This window comes from Excalfactoria chinensis, chromosome 5 (genome assembly GCF_039878825.1).
Source record: "Excalfactoria chinensis isolate bCotChi1 chromosome 5, bCotChi1.hap2, whole genome shotgun sequence".
NCBI lineage: Eukaryota > Metazoa > Chordata > Aves > Galliformes > Phasianidae > Excalfactoria > Excalfactoria chinensis.
The window spans coordinates 44,990,917-45,015,223 of NC_092829.1; the positions used below are offsets into that span (position 1 = coordinate 44,990,917).

General features: G+C 43.7%; 1 protein-coding gene and 1 long non-coding RNA gene across 2 annotated transcripts; both read left to right on the forward strand.

Annotated features, from left to right (window-relative positions):
* Positions 1 to 1,681: 1,681 nt before the first annotated feature.
* On the forward strand, positions 1,682 to 16,916 carry LOC140253171 (uncharacterized). Its single transcript, XR_011903791.1, has 10 exons — positions 1,682 to 1,826; positions 8,843 to 9,211; positions 10,065 to 10,123; positions 10,841 to 10,969; positions 11,633 to 11,672; positions 11,951 to 12,080; positions 14,083 to 14,187; positions 14,824 to 14,858; positions 15,234 to 15,417; positions 16,054 to 16,916. It is a non-coding gene; the product is annotated as an uncharacterized lncRNA (long non-coding RNA).
* A 1,783-nt stretch (positions 16,917 to 18,699) lies between these two features.
* Positions 18,700 to 22,114, forward strand: LOC140253315 (uncharacterized). Its single transcript, XM_072338831.1, has 7 exons — positions 18,700 to 18,819; positions 19,091 to 19,131; positions 19,239 to 19,300; positions 19,545 to 19,984; positions 20,120 to 20,217; positions 20,297 to 20,425; positions 21,373 to 22,114. The coding sequence occupies exons 1-7, from the start codon at positions 18,700 to 18,702 to the stop codon at positions 21,386 to 21,388; spliced, it is 906 nt and encodes a 301-aa protein (XP_072194932.1). The 3' UTR covers positions 21,389 to 22,114.
* Positions 22,115 to 24,307: the final 2,193 nt, after the last annotated feature.

The window sequence follows — 24,307 nt, forward strand, 5'->3', positions numbered from 1 at the left end:
CCTCTTTCAAACTATTTGCTTTTCTTCCATCTGTTAACAAAAAAGTCTGAAATACTGTAGAATTACTTTTCTTTTGTTTATATTTAATTCCACCTATATTACCAGATATATTCTGTGGTGTCTCTTAGCATTTCTGTTCATACCTCTAGATTTATTCTGCCACCAGCTCGTGTTTGTTTCCACGTAGGTGACCAGAAAAGGGATTTTGTGAAGTCTGGTAGCGAGTGAGCTCAGTAGATGGGAAATAAACATCTCGGCACCGTCAGATTGATTTGGACATCCCAGCCCTTCTACCGGGGTCCGCTTTACTATTGCATTATTCTGTTTGTGCTATCTTATTATGCTATGATTTATTTATTCTTTATTCTCGAGTGCTTAACACCAACAACTCCCACGGACACATCACTGGGGAAACTGCATTTGAAACCTATACCTAACTGCCTTTCTTACAGAAGCAGTTTAGTGATTTCATAGCATTCCCCCTATCCTCTTTTTCTCAATATAAAGCTGGAGGGAATCGTAATGAATACCACTGTCTGGCTGTACCACGCTTGCCTGTTTTTCTCATTAAGAAAAAGAGTAGAAGGACTATTAATCTCTGGAGAATGCAAAGTAAAAGATGCTGCTATCTGACAAGCTAGCAGCCTGTCTGCCTGCAAAGGCTGCTAATTCATACAATGCTTGCATGATGAAATATTAGCAACTTTTGGTTTTAGTATGTAGTTATAGATAATGCCACGTGTAGAATGAAGCCAGATGAAGAACTGGCTTCTCACTTTGGGTACTGTAAGGGAAACTGTCGATCACAGCCTCAACCTCTGATTAACCAGCTGAGGCAAGCGATGAGTCAACTGCAGGAGCACAGGTGAAGGTAATTCAGGTGTGCTCCTGGAAGGAGTGGAGCTTGACTCCACCTCTCTCCCAGATCCCATTTAAGGGCTGACCACCGCTAAGGTAGCATTTCTTTCTGGAGGGTGCTGGTTTGTGGAGTTTTTGTGGTGAGGCTCTGTGTGGGTGAGTGTTCATCTTGACTGAAAGCCTCAGCACTGGTGAGCATTAGATACTCTCTAGCTCTCCTTTTACTCTGTTGTTCAAACTTTACAATTTATATTAATGCATCTGTACAGGAGCAGTCCTTGTTGTGAGTACAGACTAGGAGAAGAACTCTTTGAAAACAGCCCTGAGGAGAAGATTTTGGATGGGGGACTTGCTGGACAAAAGCTGGGTTTAAGCCAGCAGTGTGCTGCTGCAGCTTGGAAGGTAAACAGCATCCTGGTCTGCATTAACAGGGGTCAGACAGCAGAGAAAAGGTGAGGATTATCTGCCTCTTTTCTGCCCTTGTGAGGTTCCATCTGGACTGCTGCGTCCAGGTCTGGTACCCCCAGTACAGAAAGGGCTTGGGTCTGTTGGTGTGTGTCTAGAGGAGGGACAGAGGGATGATCAGAGGGCTGGAGCAGCTCTCCAACAAAGGCATGTTAAGGGAGTTGGGCTTGTTCACTGCTCACAACACTCGGCATTAAAATCTCCTGCACTGTTAACTCAGAGCATGCAGCAACATTGCATCATGTCAACCATCATCCCATTCCCCCACCGAGCTGTCTGGGAGCGGTCGGCCGGCAGCGCCCCGCTGCGGGCAGGGGAAGCCGGGGCTGGGCTCTGCGTAAGACCGGGGGGTGGGGGGAGCAGGACCCGCCGACTGTGCGGCTGCCGCCGGAGCTGGAAGGCGGAGCGTGGCCGGGAGCTGCTTCGCCGATGGGAAGCCGCGCGACCTGCGTCTCTGCGTGGCTCTCCGTGTGTGGGACCGCGCCGGCGTGGAGCGTGTAAAGGTAGGCTCGTTTTCCTTTATGGTACGTGCTTGTTGCTTTGCTTTGGTGTGACTCTCGGCCTTTATTTTCAGCCGTGTCGATCGCGTGGTGAGAGCAGAGAGAGCGCCGCGTGTGTGCCTCCTAGGCAGGGGACGAGCAATGCAGAGAAGTGGGATGCAGAGCTCTCCCTTCGTGTTCTTCTGTTACTGTGGGAATCAAATGTTGTTTCTGCATTTCGAGTAAGATAAGAATGTTTTATTTCAAGGTCTCATTGTGTAAGTGAAGCAATTTGTAGTTATTAGTTAGCAGTCATAGGTACAAAGACTGCAGCTCCTGTCTGTCCAGCTGTCTGAAATAGAACTACTGATTTTTTGCTGCTTGTAAATAAGACCTGAGTAATAAAGGATCCAAAGAGGAGAAGTTAAAATACTTAACAATATACCTGTATAAACTAGCAACAATGTATGTTTTAATGTTTTGTTGTACACATTGTAATAATATACAAGTTGTGACATACCTAAGGATGTGCCTGAAGAGATATCGGGAAGGACTGGAATCACCGACCCCCCGGGCTCCTTGTTTAACAAAGGCCTCTGGGACAGAAGGGAAGAAGCTTTGAAGGGAATTAACGTATCACTAAGAAAAGAGTACCGAGACATCTTGGAAGCGGAAACAGCAGGATGGCGACTGACCGGCACGAGATAGCACGTGAACTAACACATTTCAGAATGTAATTAACAAATGCAAACCTTGGGTAAAATTGTAACCTGGACTATCTGGTTGCAATGGCCTGCAATTGCACTTGTGAATAAAAACTGCTTTTATCAGAGATACCGTCCTGACCAAAAACTGAGGATATTTCCAACAATTTGGGGGCTCGTCTGGGTTCATTATCGCTTCTTGGGGTGTCCCCGCTGCTCTGGACAGGATAAGTGCACTCCGCTGATTTTAGCGATCCCGTCTGGGTGGTGAGGTGACTTCTCAGGACAGCTGAAAGGAAATAGAGATTGTTACAAACTCCGTAAAAGCCAAAGGGCTAGGCAGGCACAGGTGTTAACCCTTGCAGACCCGGAAACTCGGTGCACGAATCAAGGTAAGGGAATTTAATTCTTATCTTGGGTTGAGACTCTTGAATGTGTGTGGCTGAGACGCACTTTTAGTGCGAAGCGAGTGCGGAGTCCCGATCCGCGGTTCCGTTGTCCCGCGAGGGGCGCGGCCGGAGACGGACGAAGCGGCTGTGGCGCTGAAAGAGAGAGTCTCGGGCGGGAGCTGGTGGTGTACGGTACCCTGAGCGCTTGATGAAGCGCCAGCAGTACACCCCTATTTAATCCGAGAGTCGGAGTGTGGTAACCTGAGAGCTGGGTAGTTCACAGCAGCACTCCGGAGGGATGGGTAATAGCAGCTCCATAGAACAGGGTAAAAGGGTCCCTAACACTGTGCCCAAAGATAGCCCCTTGGGAAAGATGCTTTAGAGTTGGAAGAATGATCCCAAAACCAGGAACAAGGATAGGAACAAGATGCTTAAATACCGTGTACAGATACGGCCTAGAGACACAATACAGGGAAAAATCAGTATTTTGGCCAAAAGATGGATCTGATGAAGGTTGGGTTTGTCAGGTCTTGATTTTATACCTAAAGAATAAAAGTGCTTTTCAAAGAAAGACTCAGAATATGCTGCCTGTTGGATACAAGAAATCAGCCCGTTACTAGTAAAAACAACAAAAGTAAGTTCCAGACCAGGAAGGAGAGGAATTAGATAAGGGAACTAATCAATGGTACTCTCTAGAGAGTCTACCCCCCCCATATAACCCCAGTGTTGCACAAAGGGAGACAGGCACTGCCCCAGTGAGAGAAAATGGTAAAGCACATAGGGTCATTTAACAGGAAGGGGGGCATGCTGGGCTCAGGAGAGAATTAAAGCAATGTAAAAGGGATATCAGAAATTTTCCTTTCCCAGACACCAGCTGTACCAGCACCTCGGTGTACCCCTTATGGGAGGTCCCACTGGGACAAGGATAAATGTGCCATGTGAACTCCCCACTCACTAGTGGAGAAATCAGAAATGTTAAGAAGGAAATGAAATCTTTAATTGAGGGTCTTATAAGAGCATCAGAACAATCAGATCAATTTCTGGGGCTTTCAAAACTTGGGTCCCACCGGGAGCCTCTGGTAAATATGAAAGCAGGACCTGAGGGGGAAGAAGTTGTGCCTTTAGTTGATACTGGGGCAGCTCGTTCATTGCTGGCCCATGAGGTGTTAAGACTCAAATTAATAAATGAGAGCTTAAAGATAGCAGGGGTAGAGAGAACCAGGATGACAATACCACTTTTTGAGAATGCTGTATTAAAACTAGGGAATAAAGATGAAATTGGGAATCGAGAAAAACATGAAATAAGGTCATAAAGATATGGGTAGAACAGCCCAAGGAACTGAAGGGATGGAGACTGCTGCTGTAAACAGCAAAGGGGGAGGTGGAGGGGAAGGGGGCAATGGAAGTGAGAATAGCCTTCATGTGCAGAGATGTAGGAAAGCTGAAATCCCAGTGTTAGCGCTGGACACCTCTGGAGAGAAGGAGCTGAAACTGAAATAGGATGTTAGTAGTTTATGTAACGATGAGAGTTTGGAAAGTGAGGAACTTTGGGGCAAACTCAGGCTGAAGGAAGCAAGGACTGGCAAGGTATAATGGGGATGTCAGGGCTGAAGAGAGGAGGAGAATGATATGAAAACAAACAAACAACAACAACAAAAACTGACAAGCAGATAGAAAGGGAATTGGGAATAATAACAGCTGTTACTGTTTTGTGCTAGAATAGAGTCGTAGGACCCAGAGATCCCCTCAGGAAGATGGGGGGGGTAGGGGCTTGAAGAGCCCAGGGAGGGCTCTGCCCCGCTGGAAGGAAAGCAGTGTGCAAACTGCAACGGGAAACTGCATTTAGGGAAGCAGGATGAAGTGGTTTATTTTCTGGTGGATATGGTATTCTTCTTTGCACTCGTAGATGGTTTTGTAACAGTAGTAGAAGATACTGTCCAACAAGAAAAGGTATTATTATTATTATTATTATTATTAGATTTATGAAATATAAGCTAGGAAAACAAGTAGGAATACAGGAGTTCTTGTACCTGGCAGGTTACTCTGGCAAGAAATTTAATAAGACTGGAGCTAAGAGTCCAACAATATTGACCGATTAAGAATTGTAAGTCTGTTTTTAACACAAACTGGGATAAACAATGCTGTACCCCCAGGAGTCACAGCAATCTCAAATAGGATATACTTAGGGGTGTGGGCATCAGAGCCAAATGTGAAGCCCTAAATAGAAATTAAAAGCAAGAGCTCGCCCAGACAGGGTAAAGCGGTGCCCTTTGAGGATATGTAACTGCAGCAGGATAAAAGAAATAATAGGTAACTTTTTGGAGTTTGGATTCCAATTTTGCAGAATGTTTTGATAGCGAGTGCTATAGTTTGGAACAAGACTTGAGGGCAAGTAATAGAACTGTTGAATGCATACACTCAGTGGTGGCAAGTCTGTGCACTTTATTAACCCGGTTAAGGAATGAATAGGTGGAGTTTACCTTCTGGATTTGGTGGATGTCTCTTCTGCCCGGTTATTTGCTTTTGAATAAAAAAGCCCCAATAGAGGGATGTCCTAATGTCCAGTTAACCTGGACAGTGTTACCCAGGGTTGTGAGAACAGCTTAATGATTTTTGAGAACCGGTCAACTCGTGAGCTCGAGGCCTGGGATCCTTCATCCCAGGGTGGAACTTTACTGCAGCAAGTGGATGCCGTGACAAGAAAAGAACTGTGTAATGAACTGTGAGTTTGCTGAGTTTCTTGGTCTACAGAAAGCACAAATAACTCTAACGGCAAGTGACATATTTGGGATATGGGATTACAGCTGGACTTTGAGCCTTAAGGACCGCCAGGATAGAACCCATCTGCCAAACCCCTGAGCTGCAAATTGCCAAGGAACTCCATACGTTCCCAAGAATGACAGGATGGTGCTGAATGTGGATACACAGCTACGGACTGCTCATAAAGCTCCAAAAAGTTTGAAGGGACTAAGGGATGGCCAGGGTGCGTGAGTGCGGTGGCTGCACTGGTGCTCTATATTCAAGAAGCCTGTAAATCTACACGGGCCAAAGTATACCGGTTTTAATATCTCATACAGCGTTTACTGTATTGGAGGCAAAAGGGGTACATTGACTCTCACTCCAAAGATCCCCGAAATACCAGGCCCATCCTTATAGAGCAGGATGATGTAGAAATAATTGCCGGGGACTGGATCCTAATCCAGATGAAGAAGGAGACAAAGCTGCAACCTGACTGGGAAGGAGGGTTCCAAGTACTTCTAATGACTGAAACAGCTGTGAGGACAGCTGAGAAAGGATGGACTCGCTACACACTGGTAAAGGCATCCACTGGCCCTGAGGCCTGGGAACTGCTGCCACAGGAAAACTTTTAAAAGATAAGAGTTAAAAGGAAAGAATGGAAATTTTTTTTTTATATGCTTTTTTTTTTTTTTGTTAAATTAATATTTTAACCTTTAACTTCTCCTTGAATAGATGAATAAATTGTATATGTAAGTGGGAAAGCACTGTAACCTATATACAACTAATGCTCACACAGAGTTTTCCATGTCGTAACGAGAAGTTTTTACTGCTGTAACGGAGTGTATCCCATTCGTTATCTTGACAATTATCTGGAAAATGTAAAATTTGACAATAAAGCAGGGAGGGACCAACTGGTGGTTTTGATATAAGGGACTCTCTCGTAGCGTCTGGAATAGGTACGGTGGACAACTGTCTATTGAGGCAGGACGTATACAGCTGGAATATCTGATACTTCACGAGCACATAAGTCCAGCCAGATTGCAAACCGTTGCAATGTAACGCAGTAAAAATAACAACTAACAAGACCGATAGCATTGTTATTACCAGTTTTGGTCTTGGGGTAGATATGCGTGGAAAGGTCCAACAGCTAGATGCCAGATAGCCGTGTGGGATACGCTCCGTGAAAATAGCCATATTGTCCAGGATAGGGAAGAGCTTAAAAAGGGGTTATAAAATCTTCCTAAAAACCCTGCAATTGTGACAGTTAAAGACTGGGCCAACGCGCTCTTTTTCAATGGTTGTCATTACTTTTAAATAGCGTCCCATTTTGGGTGAGGTGATCCCGTTGGGTTCCAATTTTTTCTGTATGCTTTTTGAGGCTAAAACACTGGAGCATAAATGATGTGCTATTTATTCTCTGGCCTGTGATATAAGCACACACCTGTTTGTGGATTTCATTAGTTGTATGTTACTCGCAGCATCATCTGAGAGCAGTTATACCAAAATAAACAGAATCCTCTTCACCGATACAACAACAGATGACAGTGAACTCGCTACCTAATGAGCTGTATTGGTAGGTCAGAGTTGCCCATTTTCTTTAAAAGGGCTTCAGCTGGAGATGACTGCTCAAATGAAGAATGGCCTTGGCCTTCACCTCCTAGCATTGCTGTCGTTTTGTGGTTCTCAACAAGCACCTTTTTCCTTTGTAGGTCTGCTGTGTACCATGTTGTGAAATGTGCCGCAAAAAGAAATAATGTTGTACAAATTTGGAAGCAGAGTTTGTATAGAAGATAATCCAGTGTGTTGTGGTTTGTATAGAGATGGATCCAAGTAACTGATAATATGCGGTTGTTTGAGTTCCTGAAGAAACAGAACTGGAGGTGTTCCGGCATAAGGTGTGGGCAGAGACACTGCATGTAGGAAACACAGTACTTAGGTACAGAAAAGTGTAAGTGTTTACCTAAGTGACTTTTTGTCATCGCTGAAGGTGGAAGGATTGGAAGAACTATACTGAGTGAAAATCCATGTTAACACCTCTGGGTCAAAGACCCTAAACAACACCACGAAACCAAGGAAGATGGAAACTGCTGAGATAACCAATTTCAACATCAATTTTGAATTACTTAGTTTGAAATGCTAGCACTGAACTTTTTTTTTCTTATGCTTGAGTACGTGTACTCTTTTTTTTTCTTAATGAGTGTATGATACACTGAGACACAAACAGTTTCTGCCTATTCTTTTTTTTTTTTAATTTTTTTTTTTTGGTTGCCTTAGTCATTTCTGTAGCAGTTACCCCATGCTAAGAAGATAGGTTCAACTTTTAGACATAAAATGTCTTTGTATACATATTTTTCAGGAGTATAGAGGTGGGTGAGGGGCAGTAGCGTTGAGCTTTATGTTTTGTGAAGGGGTTTATATGAAAAGCTTGAGGAAATGCTGATGCTTGAAGTCTGTGAAGGAACCTTCCTTACTGAAGATGGCGTGTTGCTGCTCGGAAACTTTGTGAACAGAAATCGAAGCTGATAAAGATAGGGCCCAAGGACTGAAGTTGGATACATTCTTAAGAATGCAGAGAGGTGTTATAAATAACGAAACTTACATAAGAATAGTGCTCTGATATACGTATACACACACATAAATACATATATATAAAATCTATGTTTTTTATATACATTGCAGAGAAAAAAATTCGCTTTGTTCAATTTCACTTTTTCCTCCTATCATGCCATCACACATACATGGTGTAAATGTGAAGATTGTGTTTTGGCTTTTTGTTATATCTATTTTAAAGTCAAAATAATGATTTAGTTGTTCAAATGCGTTAAAGAAATCATACCAGAAGAGGTTTTATCCTTCAGTGGAGTTAATGATACAGCACAGAAGTAGTTCAATTCTAGATAATAAGTAGTGTCTTTTTTTTTTTTTTTCTTTTTTTTTTAAGAGAATATTTTGGATAATAAGGTATATGTAATACCTTTACTTTCAGCTTGCTGTTTAAGTCGTCTTCTTCATAGAGCTGATTATACAAGGAGGGAGAGGTTATGCCGTTTAACCCATTTGAAGTTTTCATAGTTAAGATAGTGTTAAATTACTGTGCAAATGGCAAGGAGCTTTTCAGAATTTTATCCGAGACTAATGTGAAGTCAAGCCTTTTTATACAGTGATATTTCTCGTTTGTTTGTAGTAATTTTGTTTTTATTTTCTGTAGGTTTGCTGTCTTTAAAAAACAACCACAAGAACAACAAAATAACAGTTTGAACTAAAGAACCTCGAAGAATTATCTCTGAGAAACTGGTGCTTTCTGTTGGCTGGCTGACAACAAATGAAGAGACTTCTGTTGCTATTGACAATGCAATTATCCTGACTACTTCTACGTGACTGTCAGGGGGAATATTTGGAATGAAGCTGCCATCATGTCAGCCACAGGCGGTGGCACTGATATCAGGCAATTCTTGGTCAACATTAACTTAGGGCAGTATCTTCGGAACTTTAAAGAACATGGCTATAACGCTGTGAATGAATGAACTGAATGAATATTGAATGAGTGGGAAAAAAAACAGCCATGAATATCGAATGAGTATTGAATGAATATTCAATGAGTGGGCGGGAAAAGTCATGAATATGGAATGAGTACTGGATGAATGTTTAATGAGTGGGTGGGAAACGTCGTGAATATCGAATGAGTATTGAATGAATATTCAATGAGTGGGCGAGAAAAGTCATGAATATTGAATGAGTACTCAATGAATGTTTAATGAGTGGGCGGGAAATATCATGAATATTGAATGAGTATTGAATGAATATTCAATGAGTGGGTGGGAAACGCCATGAATATTGAATGAGAACAGGATGAATATTTAATGAGTGGGCGGGAAAAGTCATGAATATTTAATGAGTGCTCAATGAATGTTTAATGAGTGGGCGGGAAAGGTCATGAATATTGAATGAGTATTGAATGTATATTCAATGAGTGGGCGGGAAAAGTCATGAATATTGAATGAGAACGGGATGAATATTTAATGAGTGGGTGGGAAAAGTCATGAATATTGAATGAGTACTGAATGAATATTTAATGAGCTGGCGGGAAAAGTCATGAATATTGAATGAGTACTGAATGAATGTTTAATGACTGGGCGGAAAAGTCATGAATATTGAATGAGTGAGAAAACATGCTGCGTTCAATGAGTTACATATGTTATATATGGGGGGCAGAAAGCGACAATCCAGCTACAGCGTGGATGCTGACTGTCCTCAAGGCATCTATTTTGTGTAGTTTGATAGTATAACTAACAGTTCACCTTGGGAGGATTAGCTAAGAAAAGTCTGTAGTAATGCATTTAATGGAATTACACTTTGTTTTTTGGCATGCATACCATAGTCTTTAGTTTATTCCATCTGCAGCCTGCTTTCTTCTTTACTTCTTCTTGCAGTAGTCTAGCCCAGAAGAGCACAATTCTAGAGCATGCTTCAAGGCATAATCAATTAATGGGTTAGTGTGTTTTCACTTATTTTTCCGCAATGCATCTATCGGTGCTGTCATTTTTATCTAATTTTAATATCCAGGGATATGAACGGCAACACGTAGAGGGTGAATGTTGTGGAAAACGTGTGCAGACTAAGTACATACATCCCACTGTTCCAGTCTCATATTCAATGTAGGCATGCTTTACATATTACCTCTCTACCAGACTGTGCATCTGAAATGTCAGCAACATACCTGAAGCAAAGACAATCTACAGTGTTTTGGCCTGAGGGAATTGTTAATGAAATCAAATTTTCTGCTAGGCTTTTCTGGAATGATAAGCCAGTAATATCATGGAAAAGTTTGTGTGTCGTTTATTTAGTTATTTATGTATGGATGATTAGAAGCTTGAAATGTTCTCTGTTACTTAGTTTCCAGGTTCTGAGGAATGTTAGAAACACCTGCACGTGAAACAATGTTATTGCCACTATTTAGCTTTCCCTAGGCAAAATCCATGGGCTAATGTGCTTTTAAAGCTCCGAGTGCTTTCTTTTTCAAGGGAAATGCCACAAGATTCTCTCCGCTTGTGGCATACCGTGATGTACACAAAATTCTTTATTCAAAACTGCTCTTCACCTAAAAATAATTGACTGAGAAACAACATGAAAGTCATTTTCAGAGGAGAGGAACAGTTGTCTGAGTTCCCTTCACCTCTTCCTATCGCATTTTGTATTTCACTTGCAGCCTGGAGAGTTCATAAACGACCCTTACAACAACTGCACCGTTTCTAGTTGTACACGTCTCAAGAACCAGCTTATCTCTTCCACATCTGAAATTACATGTTCTGCATTCAATGAGGAGACCTGCAAACCTGTAAGTAGAGATGGAAAACATACTCTCTAGGTCGTGCATAAATTGCTTCAGTTTAGTTCAATCACCTAATAGAACAACATCTCATTGACTCTGATGACTGTCTCCAAAGTTTCTCTGTCCCACCGGTGTGGATTTCTGCTTCACCTATTTGCAGACTTAGAGTGTATTAAATAAGATATCTGCCACGATCTTATGATTCTTCAAAAAACCAGTCAGAATTCAGATGACAGTACTCGCTGATTACTTCATGAGAGGTCGTGCCTAAAAAAGAACCACATTTTTTTTGAATGTCACAGACATACAAGCTGACCAGTCAGTGGGCAGTAGCACCACCTACCACACAAATAGAGAAAAGAAGTCTGTGAGATTTTTTTTTTTTTTTTTTTTTTTTTTTTTTTTTTTTTTTTTTTTTTTGGAGTGATGGTTTGATGGTTACTGTAGGCTTCCTTCAAAACTTCATCTGTGTTTCCAGTCTCTGGTAAAAATTGATAGATTTCAAGTCTGTTATAGACCACAATGTTTGTTTATTCTGATAAGTGCTAGAGTTATAGCTAGTAATTTCTAGCCACTGAAAATCTGCTCTCCTCTATTATTGACCTAAAAGTGTCTTTAATACAGGAGAAGAAAATAATACTATTTTCCTGACTTTTTTTGTTCTTTTAGGGAACTGTTACATTCTTACCTAACGGATGTTGCAAAATCTGTAAGTATGTCGCCATACCTGAAATAACAGCACAGAAAATGAATTTGCTTCTTAAATCAGCCCATTCTATCCTGCAGAGGCTGATAGGTTTGTATTTAAATAGATGCACCTGTGCTTATGTTTGTTACTCTAAGCATTCAGCACCCAATCTGTCTGGGAGGGTTTAAACTGAAGCAGAAAGACGGTTCTTTCAGTGCTCCGGCAAAGCCAAGTGTACTGAACTTCAGGGACAAAATGGAGCTATTTCACTGAAGGTATTTTCTGATCTTTCCCTTCAGGTGTACCTCTGGATAGCCCCACGCCGTGCTCAGTCCGTGAGAGAAGAGACTTTATTGTCTATAAGCACTGCTGTTCTCCGGAGAGAGTTGTCCTGACTGAATGTGAAGGAATGTGTGGAACTTTCTCACTGTAAGTAAACTGACCGGATGGTGAGATTTGAATTCTGCCACTGACCAAAAGTTGATTATGCCTGCTGAATTTGAAGAAAAAGAATGCATCATAAAGTGTGACATAAAGTGACTCTGAGAAACTTTCAGTCAAGTTTGGCACCAGGTCTCATTTTAACAGTGTTAGAACAGTCTCAGTTCATCAGTTTTCACAAAGATAGTAGTCCTTTGGCGTTGAGAATATGTAATTCATTCACAGCGTTTGAACTTTGAGAGATGTACAATTAGTGCTATAGTAGGAAGTTGTCAGATTTCAACTTTCACAAAAAAGATGTCCGTATCTAGGCTTTCCCTATTGGAAACGTATCGACGCAGCCATTTTCAATATTCATTCATCTCATACCAAAGGAGATATCCAAAAGAGATTAACTGAACTGCATTCTGAAGTGCCTATTTATCTGTTCTCATTGCAAAGCTGAAGGGCATTAGCTGAGAGCTGGAAGGCTCTGTTGAAGAAAGCTGGTGTACAATTAGAGTAGCACACGGTTGCTGCGTGCAAACATTGTGCTTTGTGTTACATTTGCTGTACCATTTTGATGCCACTGCAGGGTTTTCTTTCTGTCCCACCTAGTAATAGGCAAACTCCTTCTAGTTACGGGAGTTAGAAGATCCAGTGTAAAGAGTATCCCTGCAGATTTTGGCTTTGCCACTTCAGGGCAGTGTAAGGCTTAGAATGTAAAATGACTTCAGAGGCAGTAAAAAGCCTGCTGCCTACAACAGGGAGTTTGTATTTTATCAGGTGAAGAGGTTTACTTCTGAAAATAGCTGATGCTGATATTTCCCCACTGGACTTGTATGCTTTTAGTAAGCATTAAAATAAGTTCTTCCGGTAGGAATTTGTACATATGCACAACACGGTGTTCTTTACAGCACTCAGGAATACAGCAGCTCCTTTGGTTTTGCTGTGCTACCTATAAGTAGTTTCCCAAGAGCAGGCACAGTCAGAGAATTCTTACTTACGAGTGCTTTGCAGTTCCAGGTCAAACTGTACACGTCAAACCTCCTTTCCACACTCTGTCACCTCAGAACTTTGCAGTTCAGTTCACACTTGTGTCGAACTGGATGACAAAATCAAATCTGGAACAGTTAAAACCTTTTCTAGCAGAGAAATCTACAAGTAGACCCTTAAAGGGAGAGGAAGGCAAGAAGCATTAATTCTGCAAAGCTTCAAAGCGAATATTAGTGGCAGTGAGCAGGGAGCGGGTTGACTGTACCTCAGAGAAGGTGCCGTTGCTACATGAATAAAGAGCACTGCTGCCGGGAACCTCCGAGCACAGCTCCGAAACACTCGGCTACTCTAATGAGCTGAGGTTGCCCACGAGTATTCCCTGGGATGCACCCCAAGTCTTCTTTTACAATAGGTTACATGCTTCGCTGTAAGTAAGGTGAAGTATGCGCCATGTCTGGAAGTGCATGGGTTTTATTTCCAGCTGGTGTCATCTCCAAGGTAATTTAAATCTTGGACAGCTTCTTCCCAATAATCTGTGGCTGCTCTGGAAACTCAGTGCTGTTCATATGAATCTACCATTAATAGACGGAGAAATTCTCTGAAGATTTTCTTTTAAAGTGAACACAGTTCTTTTGTGAACTACTGCTGGACAATTATTTCAAGGGTGCTCTGCACTGCATTTCTCTACTTTTAGGGAACCGCTACCTCTTCATTTTTTCCACTCTAACTCATTTGCTTTTAATCTGACACTTTTCTCTGTCACTTCCCTTTTTCTCTGAGATAAGCATATTTTGTTAGAGATTACATCCAGTGGGGGAACAGAAGGAGAAGCGTGAGCTAGAATTATATGCTGATGAAAGAGCTTTACAGCAGGTCAAGCTTCAAGAAACTTACCCTGAACAAATCCCAACCTTGAAAGATGTTCGTTTTGAGAATTTTGTGGATGTTTTAGGCTACAAGTAATACTCCCGGACAGGATTATCTGGCTAACTTTATCTCCATTTGTCCTTTGCAGAATGTGATATAAAAACCTGCATTATCGACAAAACAGCACACGACTTAGGTTTCCAGCCAGAGGTAGCTATACCTGAGAATGGTTGTTGTCCTGTCTTCTCCTGTAGTAAGTACCACGTTTCCCTAAGATGCTCTTTTGAAATTTTTCACTGAGAGGGCGTTGAGGCCCAGGCCCAGGCTGCCCAGAGAAGCTGTGGACGCCCCATCCCGGGAGGCACTCGCATCCAGGCTAGATGGGGCCCTGGGCAGCCCGATCCGGTGATCAGCAGCCCTGCCTACGGCAGGAAGTTGGAAACGGGTGATCTTTGAGGTCCCTTCCAACACAAGCCTCTCTAGCATTTTATGACTCTGATTTTTAATTCCTTCAACTATGCAGTTTTTCTAAATGAGTCACAATCAGAAGAAGTAGATGGCTAACGATAAAGAAAAGCTCAGTTAATGTCAAATGTGGGTAAAACTATGTGAAGTAAATTAGTTTTGCATATGCAAAATACCAGGAAATAGAATTACCGCAAACTTTGTGCATAACATTTCAGCAGATGTTACGTGTGGGCTTCAGAATGACAGTTAGCAATGTGTACTAGCTATGCTTTTCTTTCCATCGTGCACACTACAGGGGCTTAGCAAATAAACTCAGTTCTACTCTCTGCCTTCTCTATAACACCAAGAATTCCAAGCTGAATACTATAACTAACTGGTTATATCATTCCTAGCACACCCTTTTCATTTTTTTTTCTTACAGTACCAAAAAGTGTTTCTGAAGGAGTTGAATTTAAGGTAGGTCTTCTTCCAGACACTTCTATCCACGGGTCGATGCAGCCTGAATCAGAATTTTATGAACTTGTTATTGTCAACAGCCACATAAGAAACAAGATTTAAGTGGTCCATAACTGTTCCCTGCCAGTAACCTTACGTGTCACCAGAAATATTAATAAATGGGTGATCCTGGAGACCAGTAGCTTCTTTAGTAAATGATATAAATAAAGATTGTTAGATTTTGGAGTGTAAAAGTCAGAATGGTGATGGATCACAAACTTAAAAGCTACACTGAGTATAACCATTAACTTTTGATAGTCTGGGGGACATATGTTTCTACACACCCACCAAATTCTTGCCAGCACGTTTTCTCTCTGGTTTCCTTCATCTTTTCAGACCGGGGCAGCGGTGCCAAAAAGCTCTCTTGAAGATTTTGTGTGCACAGATGAGCAGGAGGCTGTGATGCGAACCGACCGCATCCAGGGCGGTGGCTGTCAGTGATGAGTGCAACCACTGATCAAAGTGAAAGTGGTAACTTTCAGACAGGCCTTGACAGCCATTGAATTGAATTACCTTTGGGGTAGGTTTTGTGTAAGTCAGGCTGTTTGATTTCAGGAGCAGGTGTCATTCTTTGGCTTCAGATTTGCCTCTTTTGAGCAGGGTTCAACAGAACCTAAAAATACAAATAAAAAACAAACAAATAAAAAAATAAAAAAAACAGCTGTGGGGAATTGAACCTTTGTTAGTGAAAATGCAAGTTGTAAAACTTTTAGACTACTTTTCTCCTTCCCCTTTTCACCTTCTGGCTTGGAAATTTTGTAACATCTATAAGTAATGAAGATACAGCTGTTTAGCACAGGCAGCGGAGTCACCAACAGTTTTATAATGTAACTTCTGTCGGTTGCCAGTCACGGTATCCATTATACAAAAAGAGATTTGATCCCTTTAAAAGATTTTTAAAAATTACACCTGATTTTAAAGTTTACTTTCCCCTTTACTACCTGCTGTTGTCAAAGGTAACATAGCTGTAACATTCTGTCAGAAGGATGCTCTGCTCACTTAACATACGAAAAATGAATGTTAGGTTTTAATAATAAAGCAATAGAAAAACTGCTAGGGTTTGAATCTGAAGTTAGCCATTGCTATATAGATCCCCTTTTTTTGTATCACAAGGTTTGATCATAAATTGTCCTCCCTACTTTAAATATTTCTACAGATTCCTGAAGGCATCTTGAAGAACCGCGTATCCCAAATATCTCCACCTTGAAGCCAGTCTCTCTGATAACTGCAAGATAACTTTAGACTTCAGGTTATAAAGTGCAACAGGGAATGAGAAACAGTGGATCTGGCAGGTGACTACGCCTAAGCCGGGTAACAGACTAACGCCAGGAAACGAAGCGCTGGAAATCACTGCTGACGGCAACCAGAGTTTCTCACCGTGTCGTCGAACGTGTGAGAGATAGCACAGGTCGTCAAAGAGACAAGGGGCTATCGCATCCAGGCTGGACATCCGCGGTCTGCTCACCACTGTCCAGTAGCGCACCGCTATGCCGCACAGCGCTCGTACGCCACTCCGGTGACTTTCCAGCGAAGAACAAACTATATATTTCATGTGTTAATTATGTTGCCTACAGAATTTACAGATATTTATATCATGAAATAATATGGTATATAAATATATATATATGTATATAAAGAGACAGGTTTTAATTCTAACTGCAATGTATTTTGTTTTTGTATTGTACTAATAACTTCAACTACTGAGGTGTAATGAGCATGATGCCTCATCCACGTTGCCCCATCTCGCCTTCCTTGCAGTTGGATCCTTTACACTGAATTCTCATCCTTTTTCTGTGTTTTTTTGTTTGTTTTTGTTGGTTTGTCGTGATTCTGTTATTTTTTTAATGTACTTTGTGTGTGTGCGTTAATTTTGTATTGACTGAAGTAAAGGTTGTTTTTGTGTAAACATTTAAACTTTAAAAAGGAATAAAACAAAAGCTAATTTTGTTTCTCAAGTTCTCTCTGCTAAAATACGCACTAGCAAGAAATTTGTATTGTTAAATAAATCAATTAGTTGTTAAATGTGAACGCGTGTCTGTTGTCACCGGGAGGGGAGAAAGCCCTGCCGAAAACGTGTCTGAAATCGCAGTTGCAGAGAGCATCTGGAGTTTGCCAACCGTTTCCCGGCTGTGTCAGGATGCAGTTTGGGTACTACCGAATCAGCACTAGTCCTGTTTTACGGTTTTGTTTTTGGTTTCATCTTTTCATCACCTGTCACGTACCTTATGAGGCTGCGCGTTTGGGACAAGGTGAATTTAGATGACATTGTGAAAACGGGGCCAAACTCATCCGTTACGGCTGACGCGGGCCGAGAGCGGCCAGGAAAGCCGTCAGCAGCCGGGGGAGGGGGGCGAGTCGGGGCGGGGGGGAGAACCGGGGTTGGGGTCGGGCCGGGGGGGGGGGGCGAGCCGGGGGGGGTCGGGCCGAGCTGGGCCGGAGGGAGAGCGTCGGGCGGCGGCGCTGAGCCGCGGGGGGCCGGGAGCCTCTCTAGGAATCAGCGCAGCCCCGGCTAGGGCGGAGGGAGCGGCCGCAGCCGCCGGGCCGCTTCCGCGCCGCGCTCGGCCGGCCGTGCCCTGCCCCACGAGCGGGGCCCGTGTGTTCCGGTGTTCCTTTTGCACCCCGTTGCTAGAAGTGAGAAACAGCGACAGCTCGTCGGAAACAACTTGCGACGGGTTATCGGAACCGGCCCCGCGCTGTGCCGTCTCACCCGAGTTCACGAAACGCGGGTCGCTCAAGCCGAGCGGGGCGCGGAACCCGTACGGCAGCGCCCGCTTCGTCCACCTCCGCCGAGCACCCCCGTTCTTTCAGGCCGTTCGTTTAGAGCTGTGACGGAGCGCTCTGACGGCGCTGCTTCGTAAAAAGAGGCAGTTAAAAGAAATGAAATATGCAAGCGAGAGACCTTCAGCTCGCTTTCCAAGTGACGACTGTGCAGATGGATGGATTTCGTCCAGATGGAGTGAAATATCATGTTTAGTTTCTATTTTCTTGGTTAGAATAAATATCAGGGTCCTGGCATTAGGAAGCGCTTCTTCTTTTCATAAAATCTATTAACTCACAAGTCTCACTCTGAAACGTAGCCGAGCAGACGGCCGGTTTGATCTAAGGAACAGGTAGCTGGGCAGTAACTTTGCTTTTCCTCGGCGGGATCTGACACCTCACTCCGCACGTTCAGATCTCCCTTCTCTTCCGTTTGATGCTGCCGATGGCCGTGTAAAATATACGTGTAACAGCGTGCAATAAAAACATTCACACTTCTACCATCGTAGACACGAAAATGAGCGGAGTCCAACTTTCAGGAGTTTCAATTAAGAAGGAAACTGCCATTGAAAGTGCCTTTGATTGCAGCAGTCTTTACAGAGTACCCGTGTCCTTTACTGGAGATAAATGAAGTCTCACCCAAAGCATTCCAGCTGATGTTCGCGACACACGAGCTCAATCCCAAGCGACACCGCACGGAACCGCTCGCAAAGCCACGCTTCACATTTTACCGGTCGGGAATTTTCTGTAGCGCATCGCAAACCCACCGGGGAATCCGTCACATCCCCGCTGCCATGTTTTCACTGCTGCCTTCAATCACGTTTTCTGGGTCAGGGCCAAAGTATTCACAGGTTCAACACATCTTTTTTTTTTTTTTTTTTTTTTTTTTTTTTTTTTTTATATATGAATGGGGGAAGGAAAGGGGAGTAGAGACAGCACGGAGCAGAGGCCGCTGGAAAGCGTTAATGCCGGGGACGTTCTTTGGAAGGGCGTGATGAGACGCAAAGCGAGTCGTTTGAATGAGGCACGACGATTTCACTTATGAATGAGCCTCACAACGAGGTGTGCAGAAGTGGACAACAAACTTGACAATGCGGTTCAGATCTTTAGTTCAGATCGGAAGTCCGCGTGTCGAGCTGTCAAACCCCCGCCCGGCTCTAACGAGGTAACGACTCCCAGGTGCCGCGGGGGCGGCGCAGCCGCGACTGGTTCGCAGCCGGGGGCGGGTCCTCCCGCTACGCCTCTTAAGCTCCTCCCGAGGCCGTAGGGAGCTACCAGAGGGATCCGGGATTCCATAGAAGATGGTAGTCGCCGCGGGCTCCGCTTCTCCGTCAGGTTTGGGGGCTGCGAAGCATGGCGAGGGGCTGCTTTTTTACGGGAATTTGCGATTGGGTTTTTTTGTAACGTTCTCTCTGTGTTCTGCTGTTTTGTTTCAGGTTGTGGTTGGACGTCTCCCGGTGAAGGTAAGCTCGAAACGGTGAGTCGTCCGGGTATTAATGGGACCGTGGAGGCGGCGAGAGCCGAGGAGCCGGTCGGGGCCGTCGCCACGCACGGACTGCTGAAACAAGTTTTCTCCTATTGCAGGCCGAAGGGGTTCCGGCAGCTGTTCTCGACCGTCACGCCTTCCTCTCTTTGTTTTCATCAGGGTGCGTTCTCAAGAATAAGAAAAAGAGCAACTACGGCAGGAGACGGGCGTCACCTCAAAGAGGAAAAAGGAGGTGAAAGCCAGTTCAGGATCCCCTTTGTGGGGGGAAGGTGACGGCTAACCGAAGCTTGCAAGATCGCTAACAGCAAAACAGAGGCTAGGGAACGTGCGGGTGTGTCGTTATCAGGACTGTCACCTGTGAAATAGGGGATGAGAGAAGGCGGAGGTGAAGAAGCCCTTCTAAGGTTCAGCAGCGGCTGCCGAGACGGTTCCTCGGGTTCGTCGGAAGCGAGAGTCCCGGAGGAAGGACGATTTCCTCCGAGGTGCGGAGGAGCCGGTTAAAGATCCCGTAGGTAAAAGGCTGGTGAATCCTAGAGGCGCCGAGGTGGGAAGAGATGTCCAAGACCGTGGTTTCCAGCGGCAGCTTAAGCATAGGCGTCTACAAGGCTCAGCTGAATCTTCTCTGGAAGCACCACATCCAAAGGGCTCCTCAAGACATCCCAGGACGCGGAGGCGACTTTCTCCCGGGGAGCCTATTTCAGCGTTTAACTCCCCTTTGGGTCAAGAAGCGTTTCCTAATTTCCAGGCTAAAGGTATCGAGTGGCAACCGTGGGCTTTTTTTGTCCTTCTTTCAGCAGGGAGAAGAGAGTATTGCGGTCGTCAGAATAAGCATCTTGGAGATGTGGTAAGAGAGCCCTAAGGTATCCCCTGAGCATTCTTTCCCTAGAGCTTACTGGGCTACGCCTATGTCCGCCGAGGAAGCGGGCAGAAGCGAGCCCTCGAGAGGATTGTATGATGTTTTTTGTGCCGTTTGTTACAGGCAAGGCGGACGAGGAAGGGCGGAGAGCCCAAAGGAGCGCAGCCTTCAGCGAGGGAGGGAAGAAGAGCCGGCGTCACGTCCCCGGGTGTCACGGTGTGGTGAGTAACGGGCTGTTTGGGGAGTTTGAGTCCTCTCTTCCGGGGTTGTTTAAGGCTTGTCTTTATTCTTTTTTGGCAGGGTGAGCAGCGCAGCAGAGCATTTGGATGGAGGGCGGGTGAGCCCCGCGAGCCGGCTGTCGCAGCGGTTCATCAGAAGCAGTTCGAGGAGCAGAGGTGGCATTGGATCGGAGCAGCTGCACGGAGCGAGGTGAGTGTGTCCTTGTTTGTTTAGTGTGTTGCTTTTTGGTGTTGGGGACTTTTTGTCGAGTGATGTTGTGTTTAGAGCACTGTCGGTTAGTTAGTGGGTGCTTTTTTGTCGTTTTTTGTCTTGTGTGTTTTTTTTTTTTGTGTGTGTTTTCACTTGGTGTTTTTTGTGGTTTTTTGTCTTGGTTTTTTTCTGTGTTTTGTGGTTTTTGGTGCTTTCACTTGGTGTTTTTTTTGTGGTTTTTTGTCTTGGTTTTTTTCTGTGTTTTGTGGTTTTTGGTGCTTTCACTTGGTGTTTTTTTTGTGGTTTTTTTGTCTTGGTTTTTTTCTGTGTTTTGTGGTTTTTGGTGCTTTCACTTGTTTTTTTTGTGGTTTTTTGTCTTGGTTTTTTTCTGTGTTGGTTTGACTTTGAGGGGGGAGAACACAGCTCACACTGGGTGACTGCTCTGGTCACTTAGTGTGGGCTGTGTTCTCCCCCCTTGGAATAATGCTGGAGAGCCGGTTTTGCACTATCTTTAAAAAGATATAATTTTTTTTTGGGCGGGGTGGTGGGTGAAACATCGTGGCAGATAGTTTTTTTTGCGGGTCCCCCGCCCCCTCGGGGGCCGACCCCGCCCCCTCGGGGCCCCTCCCTCCCCTGGGCCCCTCCCCTGGGCCCCTCCCCTGTTCCCCCTTGGGGGCCCCTCCCCTGTGCCCTCTTGGTCCCTCCCCTGCCCCTTGGAGCCCCTGCCCCCTTGGGGGCCACCCCTGCCCCTTGGAGCCCCTCCCCTGCCCCCTTGGGGGCTTCCCCCGAGTCCCCACTTGGGCCCTGCCCCTCGGGGTCCTTCCCTTGTCCCCTTGGGGCCACCCTCTGAGTGGGGTGTGCGGGGAAGAGCCCCTCCCTGGTGAAGGGGTCTCTTCCTTGGGAGCCGGGGTGGCTCATGTGTGGTGGTGGTGTTCTTTGTCCTCAAGGAAGGAGCTTGAGTGAGGAGGAGCTGCGTTCCATCCTGTGGAAGGAGAAGACTTGGTTTATTTCAAGCCTCGGGAAATAACTTTTTGAAACAACTCTTGCTCTGTGCCTAAGGGAATCTATGTGGATTTCTTTGTTACAAAGGTTTGGGCTACTGGCTGGAGGTGATATACTGAGATGTGAGCTACAGGCATAAGTCCTATATCTGCTATGGATGGTTTACTGTATTGATGGTCTAGGTAGGCTGAGTGGGTACTGAGGAGGGAAGCTGCGGCTCTGTTCTCTGTAAAGTTATTTCTATTACCTCTTAGTGAGGGGAAAAAATATAAGCTAACGGGGAAATAAATGGAAATGCTTGTGAAAGCTGTTGTGAGAGTTCTCTGAGGCCAATTATTTATATCAATAATTATATTATTTATCAATTATACTATGTATTATATTTTACATAGTATATATTAATACTATATACATTGATATATAATTATATAATATACAATTGTATACTTAAAATGTAGAAAACTATTTCCCTGTGGGTAGAGTCTTATTCTTGTTTGTAAGAATGTCACAGATCCCCAGATGGGGGACTTAAAAATATCTGAATTTAAATAGTTAAAAGCTACCTCTCCCTTAATGTGTCTCCTGCTTCATCTTGCTTGAGTGGAACTGTGAAGGAGAATTTCAGGATAGATCTCTGTTCTTCTCATTTCAATTTTTACCTCTGAAATACTGATAACTAAACTTCTGTAGTGTGGGAAATGGGTGATAATTCCCTTTTGCAGAATTAGTACTTTGTGAAGGCTTTGTGGCAAGGTTGTTTCTGCTGTGAGTGCCTCTATTCTGTGTTGAGTGTGGGAACTGAAGTGCCTAAGAATATCTGCCCTGTACTGGAAAGACTAGGCTTAGCAACTTGATTTTGCAGTGAAGTGTATACCTGTCTGTCTGTGACTTAAAACAACAATAAATCCTTGCTTACCTCAATAAAATGGATGTGCTGTCAACTTCTGTGCTTTGCCTTCGTTTGTTTGCTGCTGAAGTTTTTTATCTTGGGGTATGGGAGGAGGAACAAAAATGATCCCTTGAGCGATTGGCTATTTGGCACTGCATGCTCTGTAAAAGAAAAAGTGAGACTTAAATTAATAACATATTTTTACAAGTTACCTATGGCAGAGGTAATAAGTATCAGTCTTGTTTTGCTCAGTGACTGAAATGGTCAAGTGTGTTGCCTGTGTTGGTACTGTTACAGCTGTATTGCTAGAGAGAAGCATTACAGTAACTCTGTATGGTTTTTTGAGCTCTTGGGTGGTTACTGCCTTTTTCTTAAATAAGCAAATTTAAAAAAAAAAAAATCCTTTCCATTTTTGATATGAGTTCACTGCAAACAAACTCTGGTTTCTCACTACGTAAACTGAGCTAGTGCTTCCCTGCACCACCCTCTGAGTCCAACATGTAATGTAAGTTAGTTCCTGTAAATCTTTGTCCTGAGCTGAGAATCAGCTTTAACGCTAACTAACTGTACAAATACATCATGCTCTGCATTGTGTATTTTAACAAAAGCTAGCACTGGGGTTCTGCCATACATGAATATATTATATACAAGCATATAAATCTTTATGTTAGAGTTTGCGATTAGTAATTGGTTTCACTTGCAATCAGACAATCTATGTCTGCTGCCATTAAAGTGAAACGTGCTGGTACTGCAGGAGAGAAAATGGAGGTTGAGGTAAATATGATGCTGCTTCCCTAATGACTCCATTGATACAGACTTTCAATGAGTTAACAGTTGTTGCTCTCTGTGGAAATCAGAATGGGGGAGGTGGGTTATTTTACATAGGCATGTCTAAATTATATATTACTGACAGAAAGTTGATGGATAAACAAATCCACTACTTTACTTTGTTTTTGATTATGGAATCACAAAACCAACCTGGTTGGAAGGGACATGTGATTCCTAGCTCTGTGTGAGATGGCCCTGACTTCAACTGTTCTAGCTGAGAGCGGCATCCGCCTGCTTTGTGAACCGTGTCAGCTCTGGGCTGTGATTGCTGCCTCGGGGAAGCCTGTTCCGATACCTCAACCCTATTTAGAAGAAGGTTTTTCTTCATCTCCAACCTGTACTGGCTACTGTCTGGATCCCTCTGCAGAGCCTTTCTACCCCTGAGGAATCTGCGGCTCTTCCTAATTCAGCATCATTGGCAAACATACTGAATACGTACACCTTTGACTCCTGTATTAATTACAGAAATGCCTAAGGGAACTACTCCTGCAAAGAAGCCCCCGGAGTCTGACCGGTGCCTGTCCCCCAGTGTCTTGCATTCTGATTTCGTTCTAGTAAATGCTTGAAGCCTCTTTTGTGTGTCTCTAATCATTGCTTAGCCATTTGTTTGTCTGTTCCTACACATTAGTTTATTGACTCAGTGTATTAGACAGTTGAAATTAATGGATGTATTGCTCTACTGGTGGAATGGAATAAAATCTGATAAATTATCCAGAATTTGGACATTTTTACTATCTCTGTCATTTCACAGATAACATTTTCTGCATACTAACATTATTAGTGTGCAGCATGCCATTAATACCAAGAATGGCTGAGCAAAAAGGATGGATTGAAGCTATGAAGCTTAAAACTGCCAAAAACAAACAAACACCACCACCTTCCACACCATGGAAGTCCATGGGGTCACAATGTATTCATAAGAGATATTCCAGACTTCAAACCAGTCCTTGCACTGTCTTTCATTACAAATGCAGGTACAAACTCTCCCTCTCCTCACTTTAACCCAAGGGCCAGACTGTATGATTGTATCCCTCTGTCAGCAAAGACAAAAAAGGACTTTTTTTTTTTTTTTTTTTTTTTTTTAAATGATAAATCAGAAACAAAAGCCCTAATCCTTAAATCATGTGAGCATGGTGAGAGCAAATGGCATTAGACTGTGAGCA

What these genes read in the sequence shown, in the direction of transcription:
- LOC140253315 (XM_072338831.1), top strand. Translation starts at nt 18,700, where the DNA reads ATGAGCCTCACAACGAGGTGTGCAGAAGTGGACAACAAACTTGACAAT. An exon ending in ATAAGCATCTTGGAGATGTG is followed by an intron (nt 19,985 to 20,119) that starts GTAAGAGAGCCC and finishes CGTTTGTTACAG; the next exon opens with GCAAGGCGGACGAGGAAGGG. An exon ending in TCCCCGGGTGTCACGGTGTG is followed by an intron (nt 20,218 to 20,296) that starts GTGAGTAACGGG and finishes CTTTTTTGGCAG; the next exon opens with GGTGAGCAGCGCAGCAGAGC.